Raw genomic sequence first — 18,717 nt, forward strand, 5'->3', positions numbered from 1 at the left:
CTGAACATTGCATGGATAGACTAGGTGATGTGTCAAAGGGGCTACACATATTTACCCACATTTAACCAAAACGTTTTTCCTTTTTATACTTAGAGTTTAGTACAGACCAAACAAACAAGATTTTGTTTTAACTTGTGATATTTACAGATGCTGGTAAACTGTGTTTATATATAGAGTAGCTAGCTGTAACCCCCTTTTTGCCCTCCCATGCTAAAACTAATCTAACTAGTTGCCGGCTGTTGCTGTTTATTTACTATACAGAAAGGAGAGTTGTAATACTCTTCTAATCTAACTCTGGGCAAGAAAGGAAAATGCTCAATTTTACCGCTTTGCATTAAGACAACTATTTGCATTTTGCTTATACCATCATATCATGCTTGCTCCCAGTTTTCAGTCAGAAAAACTCAAAGCTGTGGCTAGAGGTATTCATCCTAGTATAATGTTCTGTAAATGTGGTTTCACTGAATTCCTTGCACATTTTACAGCCTTTCTCAGGTTTCTGCCTCTCTCTCTCTCTCTCTCTCTCTCTCTCTCTCTCTCTCTCTCTCTCTCTCTCTCTCTCTCTCTCTCTCTCTCTCTCTCTCTCTCTCTCTCTCTCTCTCTCTCTCTCGGTTTCCTGCTCTGGTTTCATGTACCGAACTGTTGAGTTATGAAGGTCTTGGTGACTCAGCTGCTTGCTGATTTCAAAGTGCACCATCACATGCACTCTAGATTGATGCTCTTAATGAAAGAAAAAAACAGACGTTGCTCTTTGGGGTAGTTAGTCAACATAGAATATTGCAAAGTGCAGAACACTCTCACTGCTGAACACATTGCTGTCTGTGTGTTGCTTTGCCACATATTTAATCACTCAGAAGTCAATCCATTCAAAGGGTATAAATCAAATAGAATTGCGACGGTGGTGATTTCTCTAGCATTATAGCTTGACCTTTTAAGCTGCTCTGCACTTGTTTTTTTACTGTTTTAAACTGTACCAAGATTCCTTTTCAACATAATGTTTGTCATAGAAGTAGCTTATCCTTGTTGTTGATATAGGCAGAAAAGCTAGGGCTAAAGTTGCTAAATATCCCTCCCTGGCCCAGCTGCTGGCACAGATATTCCTTTCACTTTAAATAAAAGGAGAACAGCGCCATTAGTATGCAAGGTGCCTTAACCGCTTCTGAGGACTGATAGAGGATCACAGGATCAGCTCCTTTTACAGTCGGCTGAATGCTTGACCTGGCTCTTGAAGAAAATCCCCCCTTCCCCTCATACACACACACATTTATACACTCCATGTCACTCTGTTCAGTCATGTTTGAAATGTAGTTTGGGCGAATCATCAAGGTCAATCAATGTTTCCCCAAGTGATACAGCTCCAGAGTTTCTCATAAGTTTGTTGAACTTAATTTTTTCTCACAGTTTCTCCACCAGCAGTGAGATTGATAAGAAGTTATTCACATTTGGCGTTGGTTTCCGAAATATCAGGTCATCCAATTAAATGTTCCCTGGCTTTGTGTTTAGTGTTATTTGCAGGAATAAATGGACAATAGAGCACTTCCTTTTTTTGGCTGCTGAGGAATGTGCTAGCTCAATGGCTTTTTGTTACCCTGGAAACAAAATGAGTTTACAGGAAAACTACTCTTCTGATTAAATATTCAATCTGAAATGCTTACATTAATCTTAGTCTACATTAAATTTTTCATTAAAAATTGAGTAATGCTTTTCTCTTTTTCTTTAATTGATATGATATTCCTATTTTTTAGCTCTTGAAAACTGTGGTGGGCTTTTTCCACTATAATATACAAAATTGAGAACAGACCTTTAATTATTTACATGTATTAAATATTAATTAGTTGCAGTGAGAGTATTGCTCCTTACCATTACAATATCTGAAATACTGAAGTATAGCAAGGCAGCCCTCTGAACCCCCACTTTGTTACTTCCAAGGAGATGATGTTCTTTTTATGGTTTTTATATTGAGCGTTTTGTAACCTAATTAGCATGGCGCCTTCCCTGCCTACCAGCAGATTATAGCAGCAGTTTTTAATCACTGTTATCTTACCTAAAGCACTATCTGTAGGTTTTTCTTTCAGCTGCATATTAATCCCATTCATATTTTAGAGCTAGCTTTCCTAATGAGATTGTGCTCCGGATTCAGGGACAAACTGTCTGGGTCCTGATGGTGCTACAGTTCACTGAGCTCCTGGTTGACCCATTTAGAAGTGAGCGCTCAATACTGCACCGCACAGAGCCAGATTAAATACAACCCAATACAAATATGCAGGTTGTTTTCACTGCCAGCACTTTTCAGCATAAAATATCATTAATTCCTTCGCAGATCAAGTGCAGTTATGGTAGCACCTAATTTTTCAGGCTACCTCTCTGCCTCCTGATTCTCATCCGTTGGATTTGGAGTCAGCCGTGCACATACCAACGCTGCCCTGGATCTGTCGGCTTTCTCTCCCATCCTGCATGGGCAGAGCTGTGCTGAAAGATCAGGGCTAATGCTTAGCTTGGATGCAGCGTAGAAAAGAAGAGGGAGTTAGTAGTGGAGGAATCATTCTGCCAGTGTTATTTTTCATCCCTCTGAATTTTACATGTCAGGTTTATTCATTAAAAGTGACAGTTTTTCTCTGTATATGTTTCAAAGTTGACCCTGATGACTTCAGCGCTGAGTCTGACTAACACAGCGAACTGAAAGGCCTTTCTGTCTCATAAACTGGGATTTCTTTTGAGTTTTACAGTTTAAGCTCCAGAATATTTCCCTGCTCGGTTCCCCAGCTGCTGCTCCAGTTTTGAAGCTACAGCAGTCGTTGCCCTGCCACCTGATTGGCTGTTAGATTTGAACTCAAGGCAGATTAAAGCGTTGTCATGGCTACAGAAAACAGGAAATACCCCAAAGCAGGTAAAGCCTTAGGCCTTGTTCGGGGTGTGCTTGCGGGGAAACTAGGCTCATTACTATTGCTCCTTCTTTTCCATTTGCTCCCACAATGCCTCCTTTTTTTAGGGAAGGAGCTGAACCATAACCTCTGTCTGGATACAGATGCTTTGTCCCAAAATTCCACCTTGATCCTGAACTCGCTTCTTAGGTTAGGTGCTTGGTAAAAAAGCCTTTTCCCCCACCTATTCACTTTAATCACAACATATCAGCAGATGTCCTATTATTTTCATCCACCACGGGATACTTCTTTCTCTGCGTAGGTTCCTCTTCATTACACATGCCTAGCTGCAAGAAATTGGCGCTGAAATGTACTTGTCCCCTCCCTAATCCCCCTCAGTAAAGGTGCAGGTCTGCGTGCTTTTGTACAGTCCCTTTGATGGTGGCTGAGGGCCATTGAGTTGCTTTTCGAGAGCTCTGGCCTTTAAGCAGCTTGAGCTGGGTTTTGTGTGCGGCTCTTAAACTGAAGAAAGAGAAAAAGAGAGGGGCCCAGCAGTGGGAGGGGATCAAAGTTTACTCCATGCCCTCGGTACAATCCATATTCCCCCTAGTGCACCCCATCTGTCTGTGACAATAATGTTGACGAGGGCAGGTTTCTGGTTTCTGGAATGTAAACGTTAATACTGGGAACTGTGTGTTATACATCAGGACCGTTATTCATTTTTATTCTTTGTATAATCTCCCTTTCTCCATTTCCTTCCTCTCCCGGGTTAATTGTGAAGCGATTGGAGGGAAAACAGGCCTCAACTGTCAATGTATGGATTTCTGAGCCTTTCTCTCTCTCTTTCTGCTCAGCCTATTGTTGAGGCAAATTATCTTCCTCTGAGCAGAGCACAGAAAGGGAATACATTCACCTTCACCAGGCTTTTCTTAACAATAATGAACTCCACTAAATGTTATTTTAGAATAGATTGAGGAAAATCTGACTACAATGATAACTTCATTTATTCTCAAGTAATTTATTTGTGTATCCTCTTAAGGATCTTTGATTGAATGCAGCTCGTTTTCTTGCAACTGTGATACTAAACACCTGCAACCTTTCATGCTCCATTAATGACTCTTAACCCCTTTTTTATTTATTTTTAAAAGTGTCTTATTGTATGAGAGATGCTGTCTTGCATATACACCAAATGTAAAGACAAAGTAACAACATTTTGGGTTATTTTAGATGAAAGATTTCAGTTTTTGTCCTTGCTTTTGTCACATGATTAAAGTAGGCAAGGCTCAGTTGGAATAAGCTGATGTTATACCTTATAACATGTGGATCTAAATCAGTTTAAACTTGTCAGACCGTTACATCTGATCAAACCACATTAATGCAGTCCTTATTGAGCATGTTACTTGAGATTGTCAGCGTTATCCTATTAAAAGATAATACCAATAAATTGCTTATTTAGTTATATATTAAATAATTTTCAGAGCCTTTAAAAGAAGGCAAGGTCTTGCTGTGAGCCCAGCATCACATACGTTTAAGTACACTCAAGTTAATTATGTCAAACACTGTTTAGTTCCATTATATCATTTGTGAATATGGACAAAAGAAGTCATGAACAGACATTGGCTTTCTGGAGGACTGGCATAGGCAGTTACCGATATTTTTAGACATTGTATACACCAAAACAGTTTCAAAAATGTAAACCACAATGGAAATAAATGCTAGTTGCAGCCAGTTCTGCTCTAGACAGTTTGCATATTGTAATATCTGAAGCATGACTCTTAGTATGAGCTGTTTGTCTCCCTCCTGCGGACAAATAAGGAACTGAGGGATTACAAAATAAAACAGAAAAATATGTTTAGAGAATAACATTTTAGCTGTAATTAGAGTTCTGGTCCCTGGAGTGTTTTTAGTCTTCCATACTTTATAAAATCTCATCCATTTGTTGCAACCTTGGCCTTGAACATGGATCCTTCCCTCCATTCAAACTATCAGCTCTTCCCTGCCTGGCGCTTTGCTCCCCCTGTTGGTCATTAATAACACTGCTGCTGCTCCCTTACCCCCTGTTAGCCCCCTCTACCCCCCTGTCTGCTACACCCTGGGACATTACCATTTGGTGAGACTGACTGGCTTTGGCGAGGGAGACGGTGGGGGTCCGGCAGGGGGTACTCCTGCGCTCCGGGCTCCCTTTTGCATCGCCTGAGCTGCTGGAGCCCTTTGTTATCGTTGAATCCTTGTGCCGTTGACGTTGAACAGGAGATTGGCACAATCTTAAAATCTGCATAGATACGGGTTGAGTTTATGACCTTGCAGAAAATTGAGATACATTTATGTGCCTGTGTGACATGTATATTTAAAGCTGTGTCATATGTTATGTATCACAAGGTTTATTTAATGCACAGTGTGAATGAGGAGTGATATTTTTGCAGTATTTGACTAAGTATGTATGAGGCTGCAAAGACACATTTTGCAGAGGAGGTTTGATTCCCTTATTTCCTCTAAAGCCTTTCAGAGTGGATTATTGTAATCAGCAGTACACTCATCTAAACACCAGGTGTCACCAACCAGCAAACTAATGCTGTCAGCAACTCATGGGAGGGCCAGCTCTTTCCATCAATAACTTCCAATAATCAGGAAGTTTGAAGGACATACATTTGTATCTTGCTTCACTTCCTGCTTTTCCTTTGGATTACGTTTCTGTTAGCGATGACGCCTTTACGTCACGTCTAATGGATAATATGGATGCATAAAAACAGCTTGGGCCTCTGAGGGATGGTGCATCCTCAAGAAGGTCATGACCTCTGGCCTAAAAGGTCCCAGAACCACCAACCAGCTGTCCACATAATAACAGTGTTCCTCTTCGCGTTGATAAGAACGGGGTTAAAAGACAATTTCCTGGAGTATTTAATAACGCCCCGTTTTTAATGAACAACCCTTGAATAAAATGGTTGTGTCACAGCTTCCCATCATCTTGAAGGTAATTTCCTTTCCACTTTGACACCTGACTTTGACACCTGACTTTGACACCGGCAGAGCAAAGACGAAGTGGAAACAATAACAGTGACTTTTTGCGACATGTGTCACACGCCCAGCACCTTTTGTATCTGCCCCACTCCACCTCCTTTGTCATTCAAATAACCCTCATGAATATTTCACTCCCCTGATCTGAAGTCAGACCTCTGGAAGAAGGGAGGGAGAGAAAGGAAGAGGGGCTCGTGCAGATGGAGACATGAAAGAGTAATAATCCTAAACATGGCGTGGATTTAGTCCGAATAATGACCTGTGTGGTGACGAAGCTCAGGCTTAATAGTAATTGGAGAAAGACTCATTAGCAAAAAAATCCAGACAAACAGTATTTCAATACGTGTTTTATTCATCACCTCTCACCAGTCGGAGATGTTTTTTTAATTTTTCAGCTTTCAGTTGCCTGCTTATGAAAAGAACTCTTTCAAAAATCAGCCGGCAAGGAGTCCCTGCAGAACCTAATTACACGTGTTGAGTGACCCAGTCACCTTGCTGAGCACACCGGCCGGTTTGTTTGCTGTTACACTGCCCCTGGGCAGAGTAGTGGGTGAAAGGTAAAAGCTAATGAGGTGAGCAGAGGAAACACTCCTAACCTATAAATGCACTCTGACAAAAGCCAGCACAGAAACACAGGAAGTGAAGGTGCTCTTGACGTGGCCTTCTGCTCTTGTGAAGTAACTTTAGCACACGAGAGTAGCTCTACACTCAAAGACAAATGTAATGTCTCTACTTTGAGCTGCTTTGCTTTTAATTGAGCAAGAACCCTCCTGCTCATCATGACTCCATCATGTGTGGCAGATCATGTACTAACACATGTGTTAATGATATGCAGCGTGGCCCCTTTAAGAGCCCACCGTCCTTTTTTTAAAAACGAGCCCAGGACTCGGAGGTCTGTGTGTGCTGACCGTGGCCTCTGTGTTGGTCACCCTGGGGGTGTGTGTTGGGGGGGGGGGGCTACAGCAGAGAAACTGATTTTAACCTCCCAAGCCCCCGTTTAGACCAAACGGCAGCCTCTCCGCACAGCATGCCCTTATCTACCAATGGAATGCAACAGCTGTGCGGGGGAGCGGCAGGGTGGGCTGGCTGAAACCCCCCTGCCATACCCCCGCACAGCCTCTCCCCCCCGACCACCCCCCCTTCCACCTCAAAGCGACGTGCCGGGCTCCTGAAAGGCAGCTCAACTAAAAAGTGAGCTAGACACAGTGAGAGACTCGGCAGGGCTGCTGCACATTCAAAATAGAGTCAGAGGGAGGGAACAGAGAGAGAGAGAGGGAGAGAGAAGGAGAGTCAGGGACAGGCAGTGCTGTAAAGGAGAGCACAAAGAGAAGGAAAGTGGAGCAGGGGAGGGGAACAGGAGGCTTGGTGGTGAAGGGAGAGGGAAAGACAAAAGAAGGAGAGGGGAGACATCGCAGGGTGAACGGAGGGGACTGAGCAAATGGCTACGGAGGACACGGCGGGGGGAGCCAGGAAAGCCACCAAGAGCAAACTGTTTGAGTTCCTGGTCCATGGAGTGGTGAGTGGCGCTGTCCATCATTCCCTTGAAGAGAGCTGGCATGTGTGTCTGTGTGTATGTGTGCATGGGTCGGCGCAGCAGCAGCGGTCTGTGTGTGAGAGATAGCTGGGTAAAGCTGGCCATGTGAAGGTTATTTCCAGCCCCCACCCCCCTGGATCCCAGCCTGTTAGGAGATAGCTTGAGAGAATAAGAAGTGGAGCAGCATGGATGGATGGAGCTGAGAAGGATGGGAAGCTGAGGAATTCTAACACACAGAGAAAAATTGAAGGAATAGAAGCTTAGCAGCAGCAGAAAGCATCCAGCTCCCCCTTTGGCTAACACAGGAGCACACTGCTTCTCTGAGAGTCACAGACAAGGGGGGAGGGGGGGGGAAATGACGAGTCTACTCACAACAACAGTCAAGAGTAGCCTTCCAGGCAGCGTGGTGTTGGGTTGGTGGAAGGATTTGAACCTGTAAGGTCACGAGACAAACGGACGTAGTAGCGTAGACGGAGAGGCATGCGGCCAATCCTGGAAATCATGCAGAACAATCAGCCCATTCATGTGAAGCCAGCGTGAAAATGTCAAGTCAAGTGTTGCTCATGCTCAGAGGTTAGGCAACTGTTACCACACTTTAATAACACATCATGGATGACAGTAGCAGTGTGTTTTGGTAATGAGCTGGATGAATGGGAGGATTGAGGGTGATGAGAAGTCAGTGACACTTGAAAGTTCTAGCAGATGTGGCTTTGACATTGACTCAAGCGGGTAAATAAACTGGGGATTTATTGCAATAACCAATCTTTTAGTCCATTCATTACATTTTCTTTGCTTAATCATTCACTCCATTTTTTTTCCAATTAATACCCACTGCGACTTCTTAAAGCTCAAGGTGACATTTTCAAATGTTTTGTCCAGCTTGAAATCCAAAATCAAATTATGTTTATTTTGACATCTGGGGAATAGTTTGATTAATCTAACCCTGACCTAGCAAAATATAAGTTCTTCATATATCTCAATTTCCTGAGGAACGTTATAATTTCTTCTCGTTTTGGTTCAAATTAATTTCACCTTTTGTGCAGATCCTGAATCCTGGACTCATTTCCTCTCCTCTTGTACATGGAGAACGTCAGAAAGGCTTTATAGTATTTATTTGCTAAATTGAACACAACATTTTCATTCATTTTCGTTTAATACTTGTATATTTTGTGGCATTTTTATGCTCTCTGTAGTGGCGAACTGAAAGTAAAGAGATAGCAGGCAATAGGGGAATGGAGGGATGGGTAACAACCAGACTGGAATCAGGGATCTAAATAGATGTTGCTGAGGTGCAGACAATAATAGTATGATGCTTGACTCACACAGTTTAGAGACCAAAAGTCCAAAAGAAGTAGCCTATCATACGAGTGTGAGGTAGAATTTATTTTATATTATATTCCACCCCAAAAAATCAACTGGTATCACCAAATCATCTTATGACCCTCCCAGAGGTCTATCGTTGTTTTTCTAGTTATTTGAGTCATTATTTCAAACAAAAATGTAAAATACTCTGCCGTTGTGGCTTTTCAAGAGTGAATATATGGCTGTTTTGGCTGTTGTTGGATCAGATTAACAAGCAACCTGTGTAAAGGGAATATCTCACTATTTCCTTATACGTTATAGACCTAACAATTCATCTAGAAAGTAATCAGACACGACCTCCCTCATCATAAATGTTGTCTCATTGTTTGGATGTGGTTTTCACTTTCCGATGACCTGAATTTGCACAGTTCCTGAAACTTGGCATCACTTCTTAATCCTCAAGTGCACGAGAGAAGTCAGAAAGACCTTAATTTGTCAAACCCTTTTTTTATGTCTTAAAATCACAGAACAAGCATCGGCTCAGGTCTGATTTCCTGCGTTTTAATCAGCGCTGATGTTGGGCGCACTGACACCAGGTAGATTTATACAGTTGAACAAGATGAGGTATTGTCTGTTTGACAGGATCGGTCATTATGGGGGCTTTGGGCTGCGCAGACACAGACTTAGGGAAACAATGGAGCAGGTGATTGATGATCCAGATGAGTCTGTCCTCTCCACAGACCAATTAACCTTGATGAGGTTCTGGCTGCTCCAAGCCAAATATTTCCCTCCACTGCCTCTCCCCTCACGTTTGAAGATGGAAAAAAAAGTCCTGTTATAATAGTTGCTGGCCAGGTTCCTTTTTTTCTGTGTATACTGCAGAATGTAGAAAATATTTATACTATGGGACAAGGGGATGAATAGTCGCAGTTTGTGAGCTTGTGGGCGATCTATGACGTTTTCTTTCCCCCCTTGATGAAGTTTTTATACACGTTCAGCCTCCACATGTAGGCAATATATCTAATACACACACACACACACACACACACACACATTGTTGTGGTTACTGAAGGTCGTAGTGTTCCTGCCTCACAGCAGCAGTGTGTGTTGTGGGGGAGTGTGTTTGGCCGAGTTCTGCTTCTAGGTCTGATGGGTGGACTGAGGTCGGTCTCTTCCTCTTTCTCTCTCATTATCTGCCTCACCTCCCCCCCTGCTGTGTTACTTCTCTGGTGTGTGTGGTGTGTTGTTGTGTGTGTGTGTGGTGTGTGTGTGTGTGTGTGTGGTTGTGGTGTGTGTGGTGTGTGTGTTGTGTGTGTGTGTGTGTGTGTGTGTGATGATGATGTTGTGATGTGTGTTCGTGTGTGGGTGTGTGTGTGTGCTGTGCTGTGTGTGTGTGTGTGTGGCTGTCCCTGTGTGTGCTGTGTGTGTGTTGGTGATGTGTGTGGTGTGTGTGTGATGTGTGCTGTGGTGTGTGTGTGTGGTGTAGTGTGTGTGTGTGTGTGTGTGTGCGCCTTGCAGCATTCTGCGTGGGAAACCCCGATAAGCCGAAACATAATATGACACACTGTTGCGTTGTCATCTGCAAATATTGAGTGTGTTACTGTGAGACCTTTGACCACCAAAATGCCCCCTTTTTAAACTCTGGATCAATATAACCGGATTGCACGATTAAGGATTTTTTCCAACTGTTCAAAGTGTGGAGATTTGACCGTGAGGAAAGTTTTTTTCGCCTTCAAATCACTACAAAGAAGTGAAACCCCTAACCCCTTTGAAAAGTAAAATTTAAAAATGTTCAACATCCACTCCAAACACAATGTCCCAGTTACTCTGGTTAATCCATAGACCTTGCCATGATCATTGAAATTATTTTTACCAAAGAAATACGTTTCATAAAAACTGTCTAGAATGTGTTCTTGGATCAAAACAAACAGGGACACGTTTTTCTATTTTAAAGAGAGGTCACTGTTGAATCTGAGTAATTTCACTTCCATTTACTTCTATTGTAATTGGGGAGAGGCGGATATTACAAAAAATATCATGTTCAAATTTCACCACACATTCCTCTGAAAGTCACAAAACACTGATATTGAAGCAGCACTCGCATGGTTATAAAAAACGTTGTCCGAATTGATAAGGATATTAGCTAAACTGACCTTTTTTATTTAAACAGAACTGGGATTTCTATCGTTAATAAGATAAACGAGTTGCATTGTTAATGATATCACTTTTAAACAACATATAACTTGGATTTGTTTCAGTTTTCTGACACTTAATTGATGATAAATGCAAATAATAATTTAATCTGTAAATATGAGTCACGTCCCGCTCAAGGACCCTCCGCTTCAGTTTTTAATAGATTTGATTCCAATCAAAGCTTTTAAGAGGGACCATGCGTGTTGCAACCCACAGACTTGCATGTTTGGGTTAAGTTTGGCCTCTTCAAATCCCTCCAGAGAGGCCAACACACTTCTCAGATATCCCTCCACATGGCCGCTTCGATTGCTGGCTGGCTGGCAGAGCTCCGGGCCCAGATTTGGAGTCAGTTCAGCAGGTCAGATTATAGAGTACAACCCATTGTGAGTGTCTGGGGGGGATTCATACTACACATGATCCAGCTATGGATTTCTGTATCTCCCATTCTCCAGACAGCAGCTGTAACAGAAGTCTGGAAGTGTAGCCTCTTATTGCCCAGCTTAGGTAGGAAGAAAAAGAGTCTGTTAAAGCTCCACAAAGTGACAACATTCAGGCAGGAGGCCCTGGCCATATGTTGTCTTATCCTCTCCCCATTCTGAGACCCTTCTCAGTTGCTTTGACCCCTCCAACCTCCCCTCCCCCCAGCCAGAGTGACAGCGCCGCCTGCTCGGGCTTCTTATCGCAGGATCTCTGCCTGGTCACCATTTCAAAAGGCACATAATACGGCAGCCTCTCGAATGGTTTGATTAAATCTCTGAGAATACATGCATTCACGTTTGGTCCCAATTTGATATCTAGTTTTATTACTGTGCCCTCCATGCTGTTTATTACCTTCTTCTTTGTTTGATTTAACAGGTTTGTGGAGAGTCTAAAGATCAAATCTGACGTGTTTGTACTTCCAGTAATCAAAATGTACAGGTGACTAATAGTGTGAAATGTGGGGATATGTAATCTCCTTTAGCTGTCTCTTTTTCTCTGAGCATTTACCCATTTGTTACAGAATGTAGCAGTCGGTTTCTGTGCACATTTGAAAGAGGACATATTTCTTGCAAGGCGATGGTTAAACGTCAAGGTCTGTTAAGTTATGGCTCTGTTAACAGCAAGATTTAAATGTTTTTGTGAATAATAAAGAGGTAGAAAAAGAATAGACTGTTAAGTTGTCGGTCCTTTGTGGAATATTTATAGTTTGATATTAACTAAGGAACCATCAATCACTGTCATATCTTTGGATTCATCTGTGCTCAAAATGCATTTCAGTGGTGGAGTATCATTTCTTAAGCTGTGCAATTACATCCAGTTTTGAGGTACTTGTACTAAAGTTCCTCCATTTTATTCAACCAAATATTTGTACTACTCCATACTTCATAGGAAAATACTATTATTTTATCTGAAAGTTATACTTAATTTATATTTAAGATGTCCTTTAAACCCTGCAATGGTCTTATAAAAGACGTTACATTGTCAAAGTTGAAACCATATAGCTGGATTATCCTACCTCAGGGCAAAATAAAAACACTGGCCCCCTCATCAGACCCACCCCCCGCCCCACCCACCCATAGTCCTTCCCCTGGGTTCCCTTCAGTTAACAACATTAGAGTAAATGTCCATATTCTGCTTATTTGAGTGGTGGTCACACTCAATAGTTGCATGACATTACCTCTGTGTGCATTATGGCAAAATGTTACATTTCCACAAGCTTTTAAATACAAATCTCAATTTCTTTTGGCCATCCATAGTATCAACTGAACTATTAAGTCATATATAAGCTTCAGTTGGAATGTCTTTAGCTTCAGTAATGTGACATATCTGAAGGATGAGAGCTAGAAAAAAAAATGTAAGTAGATTTTGGAATATTTTCACATATATCACAATATCTGAATATCTCGTCCACCTCTGACACATTTAAAATAATACATGTTATTTAATTAGAAGACATACAGTTCTTCACACTCAGTGGGGGGGTCTGTGCTCTCCTTCAAAGGAGTCAAAGGATTTCTTTATATCGCACGATCCCCAATTTGGTTTCAGACAATGAACTGAGGCGGGAGGCAGCTGTTGCCATGGGAGTGACAAGCACAGGTGAGAGTTCCCCAGTTGTTCCCAGGCGTCAACACCAGGCGTGTGTGAAACTGTGGGCTCTGACACTGTTGGCATTGTTTAGGAATTAGGAGACGTGTGTGCGTGACATAGCGTAACTTTTTCTAAAAGTAGACAACAGAAAACAACAATGATTTTCTCAGTGTTTTTGAATGTTGACATTGATTCCACTGACACGTTTAGGGTTAAAAAGTTGTCTGAAGTTTTGGTTACATATTTTTTATGTCGGCCTCTAATTTTCGCCTTTAAACAAACAAATCCCATAATAGATTGCACGTCTTTTGAAGCTTTACTGCACTTTCTTTCATGTCTGCTGCGCCAGATGGAAAAGATTCAAACTCGAGTAAAATTACTTCACCAAATTGCCTAGTTTCTGTTCATGTTTACTTGTTGGTTGTTAGATTACTGAAATGTTACCAAATGTTACACAAGGTAGAGGCAGAGCAGAATTTCATTTTTGAATAGGAAAATTGTGTGAGGTCTGGATCAGAAGCTGATGTGACGGATAGGATGATTGAAAAACTTCAAGGAAATGCACAAAACTGCCATTGATCTCATGTTCCCTTTGTTATATTTTTAGACGAACTCATTTGTTATTATAATGACTCACAATGGAAAATGTTTGTTTTACTTGATCATGACCCGTCTTTTCTGCTGCGTTCTCCCCCCCAGCGTCCTGGCATGCCGTCTGGAGCGAGGATGCCCCACCAGGGAGCTCCCATGGGCCCCCCTGGCCCCCCGTACGGAGGCAGCCCGGCGGTGCGGCCCGGCCTGCCCACCCCCGTGATGGAGCCCAGCCGTAAGAGGCCTGCTCCCTCCCAGCAGGTCCAGCAGCAGGCCGTCCAGGGCCGTGCCAGAAAGTGAGTCTGAATCCAGCCCCACCCCCCAACCCCTACCTCACACTGCATGGCCTGCATATAGAACTCCTTATTTATCTGCTTTTGTGTGGAGTGGTTGACATCATGAAAAAGCTGGTGGTTACACTTTATAGTCTGGCATAGATCTGCAAACCAAACATGGAAATGTAATCATGGGCAGGCAATTAGTAAGAGCTTGGCATCGATTCATAATATCTTTTAGCAGATTGTCATATTCTTAGTGGTTTTTGTTATTTTCCGAGCACACAATTCCAGACTAAACTCGTAATTTTGTCAATTATAGACCAAAACGTTTAGTAAACTGTCATTCAACAGATTACACCGGTAAGTTTATTAAAGTATTGGGAAGTATGATAAATGTATATTCCTTGGAATAGGTAGGCCTACTGGATAAATAATTGTTGTGAAACATAAAATACCAATCGTACACATTTATTAGGAAATCATTTAACAGTTTTGGTCATTATTAATCATCAATCATAAAAGTGATGAGAGTCAACAGTGCGAAAAGAGTCTACATGCTAAATGCTAGTGTTAGCATGCTAACATGCTAACAATGACAGTGCTAACGTTTTGATTATAGCAGGGAAAATGTCTCTAGATTTAAAACTGTTGAACTTACAAAACCAGTGGAAGCTATCATGAGCATTTTACTTTGTATTTCTTTTACAAATTCATTAAATTGTTTTGGATTAATAAGGAAAAAGTAATAAAGATTATCATAACAAGCAGCTTGACAGGGCTTACCTTTACCAAACTATTTCTCGACAGTGATCTCATAGAAAGTGCTTTCAAAAATCACGAAGTGAACCCCTAAGCTTTGTGTGTTTCTGCTAGCGTTCATTTCAACTTTTATTTTGACTCTTCCACTGCTTTTTTGTGTTGCATCTCCTGCTTGCTCACCGCTCTGTGCATCCACTTCTCACCCTCCCATCCTCTGCTGTGACTGAACGTCTCCTCTGTTCACTCTTCCTGGGTCTTTGTTGTACAGTGTGCCCCCATGCTCTTATCTGAGTGGTGTCCATGCTGTTGTCTGCAGGCGTTCAGGCTCTAGTACTTCTCTTATTGTCTGCTGTTTGACAAAGGAGCTGAACATCAGTATCCCAGGCACACACAGCGGATGGATGTCTGTTAGGAGGCCAGTGTGGCATGTTTGGTCATTAGAAAATAGATCGATATGCGCACTCGGTGGACCTCTGTCTCTCTCCGTTTCATTCTCTCAGTATCTGCAGCACGATTGATCCACTTACAATTAAGCCGGCTTGTCGAACAGGTCAGGGGAAATGTTGTCCTGCGTCGGGGCTTCGACCCCCAGAGCGTCCCTGCTGGCTGCGGAAAGGGTCTGATCGATGATCCAGGGTGACCCGTCCAGGTGTCTCTGTCTCTCTGTGGCTTTGTGACAGAGTTTGTGTCCTCTGGCAAACTTAGTTGATGCCCCTGCACTCCGCTCCTGCCAGCTGAGGGCGGGCCACCTGTGTTTGCAGTGTCATTGAGACCTTATGGTCCCTGCCTCACTCCCTCTGCAGACAAACGCTGTCCTACACAATGCTGCTAAAAACATAAAGAATCTTAATACCTCACCTCGTTTCCTATTAATCACGTTTATACACTGCTAATTTGTCAGATTGCAACTTTGACACCAAGTGTGTCTTCCTCATTGCGTTACTAGAAAACATTTGCTGTTGCAAATTAGTCTAATTTAAATGTAGGGGACAGGTTTGGAAAGCTTTTGTATCAAAAACATAATGAGGTTAAAGCATAAATTAATGTTGAGTATTTTCCCTGTGTCTCGTAGCAGGAAATGATCTTCAAGCAAAGTTGTCCGTGTGGATTTATCTCAGGTGTGCTTTCTTTAAAGTGAGAAATAATATTAAAGCATGATCCTAGGCATAACATTTCAGATTCATATCATCATACAATGATTCCTGTGCCCTTAACTTACATCTTGTGAGGGTAAAATCAAGATGCATTAAATTAGTTGAAAACGTGGGGCTTTTTCACAACATTTTCCACTATTTCAAAAAAAATGTAAGTTGAATTGAGCGATTGCTACAAACAGCTCAAACCTGCGAGCCACTGAATCCACCAGTCTGTTGATTTCAGTGTGCTTTCACAGAATCAAAGTGAAAATGTACCCGTTCTCTTCTTGATGCAACTATTTTACAGCACATTATCTATGAAGTGCTGATGAACCTTGATTTTTGCTGCTAATCTTTGTCCTTGAACAGACCTAAAAACATTCCTTGCTGTTCAGAACTAACGGTTACCTAGGGTTTCAGTTTCAGTTGGTTTGAGGCGCTAGAAAGTTGAAATACTTTAAAAGATTTGAGCTTTGGTTTTCGGTGATGAGCAAGAAGCTGTGAATAGCATGCATGTTGTCTTCATCTGCACTTTATTTCCTCAATGCGACATCCAATAGAGCTGAACTCACACCCAGCCTGTTTTCCTGTGAGACACGAGTTCACAGTGTTGTCAGTGTGTTGTCTGTCCGTGCGTGTGAAGCATGATTGTTTTGGTTCACAGAGAAACTTTGTTGAATGAGCGTGTCCCTCAGATGAGCGGGACCCCCCCCCCCCCCCCCTCCCCAGCTCCTCCTCTGCTCCTCCTCTGCTCCTCCTCTGCGTGCATGGACGCAGTTACACGCCCCCCCCCCAGTGCCTGCCCTTGTCTGACTTTTAGAGTGTGCACCTACTAACACACCGTTGAACACACCCAACACATACAAAACAGCCACAACCACCAGGTGTTCCCCCCCTCTGACATCATACGTGAGTGTGTGTCTCGCCACAACTCTAATCGGACAACCTTCGAATCCCCACCATATTTAGGAAGCCAGTCGGATTCCCCGGAGCCAATGAGATGCCGGCGAGGCAGATGGACATGAGAGAGCCCCAATCAGATCCCACGCTCGGATCAAAGTAGGAGTTTATTCTGCTGCATGTCCGTTTTCTTACGTTTGATGACTCTGGCCTATTTAGAATTTCACCAGAGCCCAGCACTCCTTGAATGAAGTGTGTTGGCCGGCTATACGTCCAGGCACACCCCCTAAAATGTAGTGGTGCATGCTTTGGACTGGAGCATGGCATGATGGGAACAGTTTGTTTCAGCCAGAACAGTAACATAAAGTAGAATATAATCTCAACCCCCCTTTTTAATGATGCAGGTTTTTGTTTTCCTATGCAATGCACCCCTGGATCTTTCAATCCTCCCTGCAGCAGGCTTGTTTCAGTATTTGGCATGCTGATGTAACAGACCGTTGCAGTGTTCTGTGATAGAACATTTCCCTAAACTGCAAAAAATCCAGATCTATAAACAGAAACAAAGTTATGTAATCTAAAGAAATGTTCCACAACCAATTAGGGTTTGGTGATATGACGATATACCTTTACCATATACACCATATAGATAAATGAATAAACTGTATTTATATAGCTCTATTTTTGGCCAAACCAGAGTTTCAATTTGTTTTTGTTCTCTTTCTCGTTATTCTATTTTAAATTAACTTTTTTTATATGATATCCCAATATAGAATGACCAATTCAGAATATTTTATACATATTACCCAACCCCAGTATCAAACCATAAATCAGGTAGGCCTAAGCAGATTTATTTTTGAACTATTTTAGAAATCAGACCACTACTAAAGTCCATCTACCCTTGATACAATTATTTGACATTTTTGGAAAGACATTTATTGACTTTGTTGCAGAGAGCAGGTTGAAGAGATGGACACACTAGCTTAGCTTAATTTGGCCTAGTTCAGCTTAGCCTAGCATAAAGACTGGATATAGTGGAAAGCAGCTAGCCTGGCTCTATTTAGAAGTAACAGAATTTACCTAATTAACACTTTGTATTTAGTTTGTTAAATCTGTACAAAAGGAAGTGTAAAATATGACACGTTTTATTTTTATACTGAGTTATGTGTCATTTTTACACTTCAATTATTCTACGGTCTCAACAAAGGAGATAAGTGTTAATTAGTCAGCTCTAGTGCTGCTGGAAGGTGGATTTTCTTACCTTCAGAAAGAGACCACGAGCTGTTTCCCCCTGTTTGAGGGTTGATTAAAGCAGTGAAACTTTTCAAATTCACAATAAAGATGATGAAAGTGTTCAAATGTGGCTCAATTTAAGTTTGTATGCTTGGACACGATTAAAGAGCAATTTGCTCATGCAGTCTTTATCTTCTTTAGACAAAACAACGATATGCCCCGCGCAGTAGGATTAATGATCTTTCATTAGACATTTTTTATTAAATTGTCCAGAAATATGTTATTTTAGACTTTGTTTTTTAGCTTTTATTGCAGTATAGGGCCATCCTGGTGTTTTCTAGGAAATGCCCTCCTATAGGCACCAACAACAGAACACTTGCATGAAATGACATATGAACGGTGTCCACAGATTCAATATTTAAGAAACTTTAAATAGAGAAAGTAGCTGTAGTGTTGCTTTTGTAATCAGTGTCACCAAGAAATAAAGTTCTGACAGCGAAATCAACTTCAGCGACTTATTGTCCTCAGTTCCTCCTCGGTAAGTATATAAAAACAAGGTTTTGGTAAAAAAATGTGTTTCTCACACAGCAGGTAAAATGAAACCATGAATGAAAACACACACACATTTTTGGAAATCATTCCTAAAGGCTCTTGAACATACATTGTGTGTGTGTGTGTGTGTGTGTGTGTGTGTGTGTGTGTGTGTGTGTGTGTGTGTGTGTGTGTGTGTGTGTGTGTGTGTGTGTGTGTGTGTGTGGTGTGTGTGTGTGTGTGTGTGTGTGTGTGTGTGTGTGTGTGTGTGTGTGTGTGTGTGTGTGTGTGTGTGTGTGTGTGTGTGTGTGTGTGTG

At 42.0% G+C, this 18,717-nt stretch overlaps 1 protein-coding gene across 9 annotated transcripts in view; it reads left to right on the forward strand.

Annotated features, from left to right (window-relative positions):
* Positions 1-18,717, forward strand: part of smarcd3b (SWI/SNF related, matrix associated, actin dependent regulator of chromatin, subfamily d, member 3b) — a 33,437-nt gene that overhangs the window by 1,638 nt on the left and 13,082 nt on the right. Inside the window, exons 1-3 of one of the 9 annotated variants that reach the window (XM_034214103.1) lie at positions 7,035-7,392; positions 13,675-13,862; positions 16,709-16,798. In XM_034214103.1, the coding sequence (XP_034069994.1) occupies positions 7,315-7,392; positions 13,675-13,862; positions 16,709-16,798 (356 nt within the window). In that variant the 5' untranslated portion in view covers positions 7,035-7,314. Of the gene's footprint in view, positions 1-7,034; positions 7,393-13,674; positions 13,863-16,708; positions 16,799-18,717 lie in introns of those variants that run through there. The other 8 variants (XM_034214105.1, XM_034214102.1, XM_034214104.1 and 5 more) reach the window with 8 other exon arrangements.

The sequence above is a fragment of the Gymnodraco acuticeps genome, unplaced genomic scaffold (assembly GCF_902827175.1).
Source record: "Gymnodraco acuticeps unplaced genomic scaffold, fGymAcu1.1, whole genome shotgun sequence".
In the NCBI taxonomy this organism is placed as follows: domain Eukaryota; kingdom Metazoa; phylum Chordata; class Actinopteri; order Perciformes; family Bathydraconidae; genus Gymnodraco; species Gymnodraco acuticeps.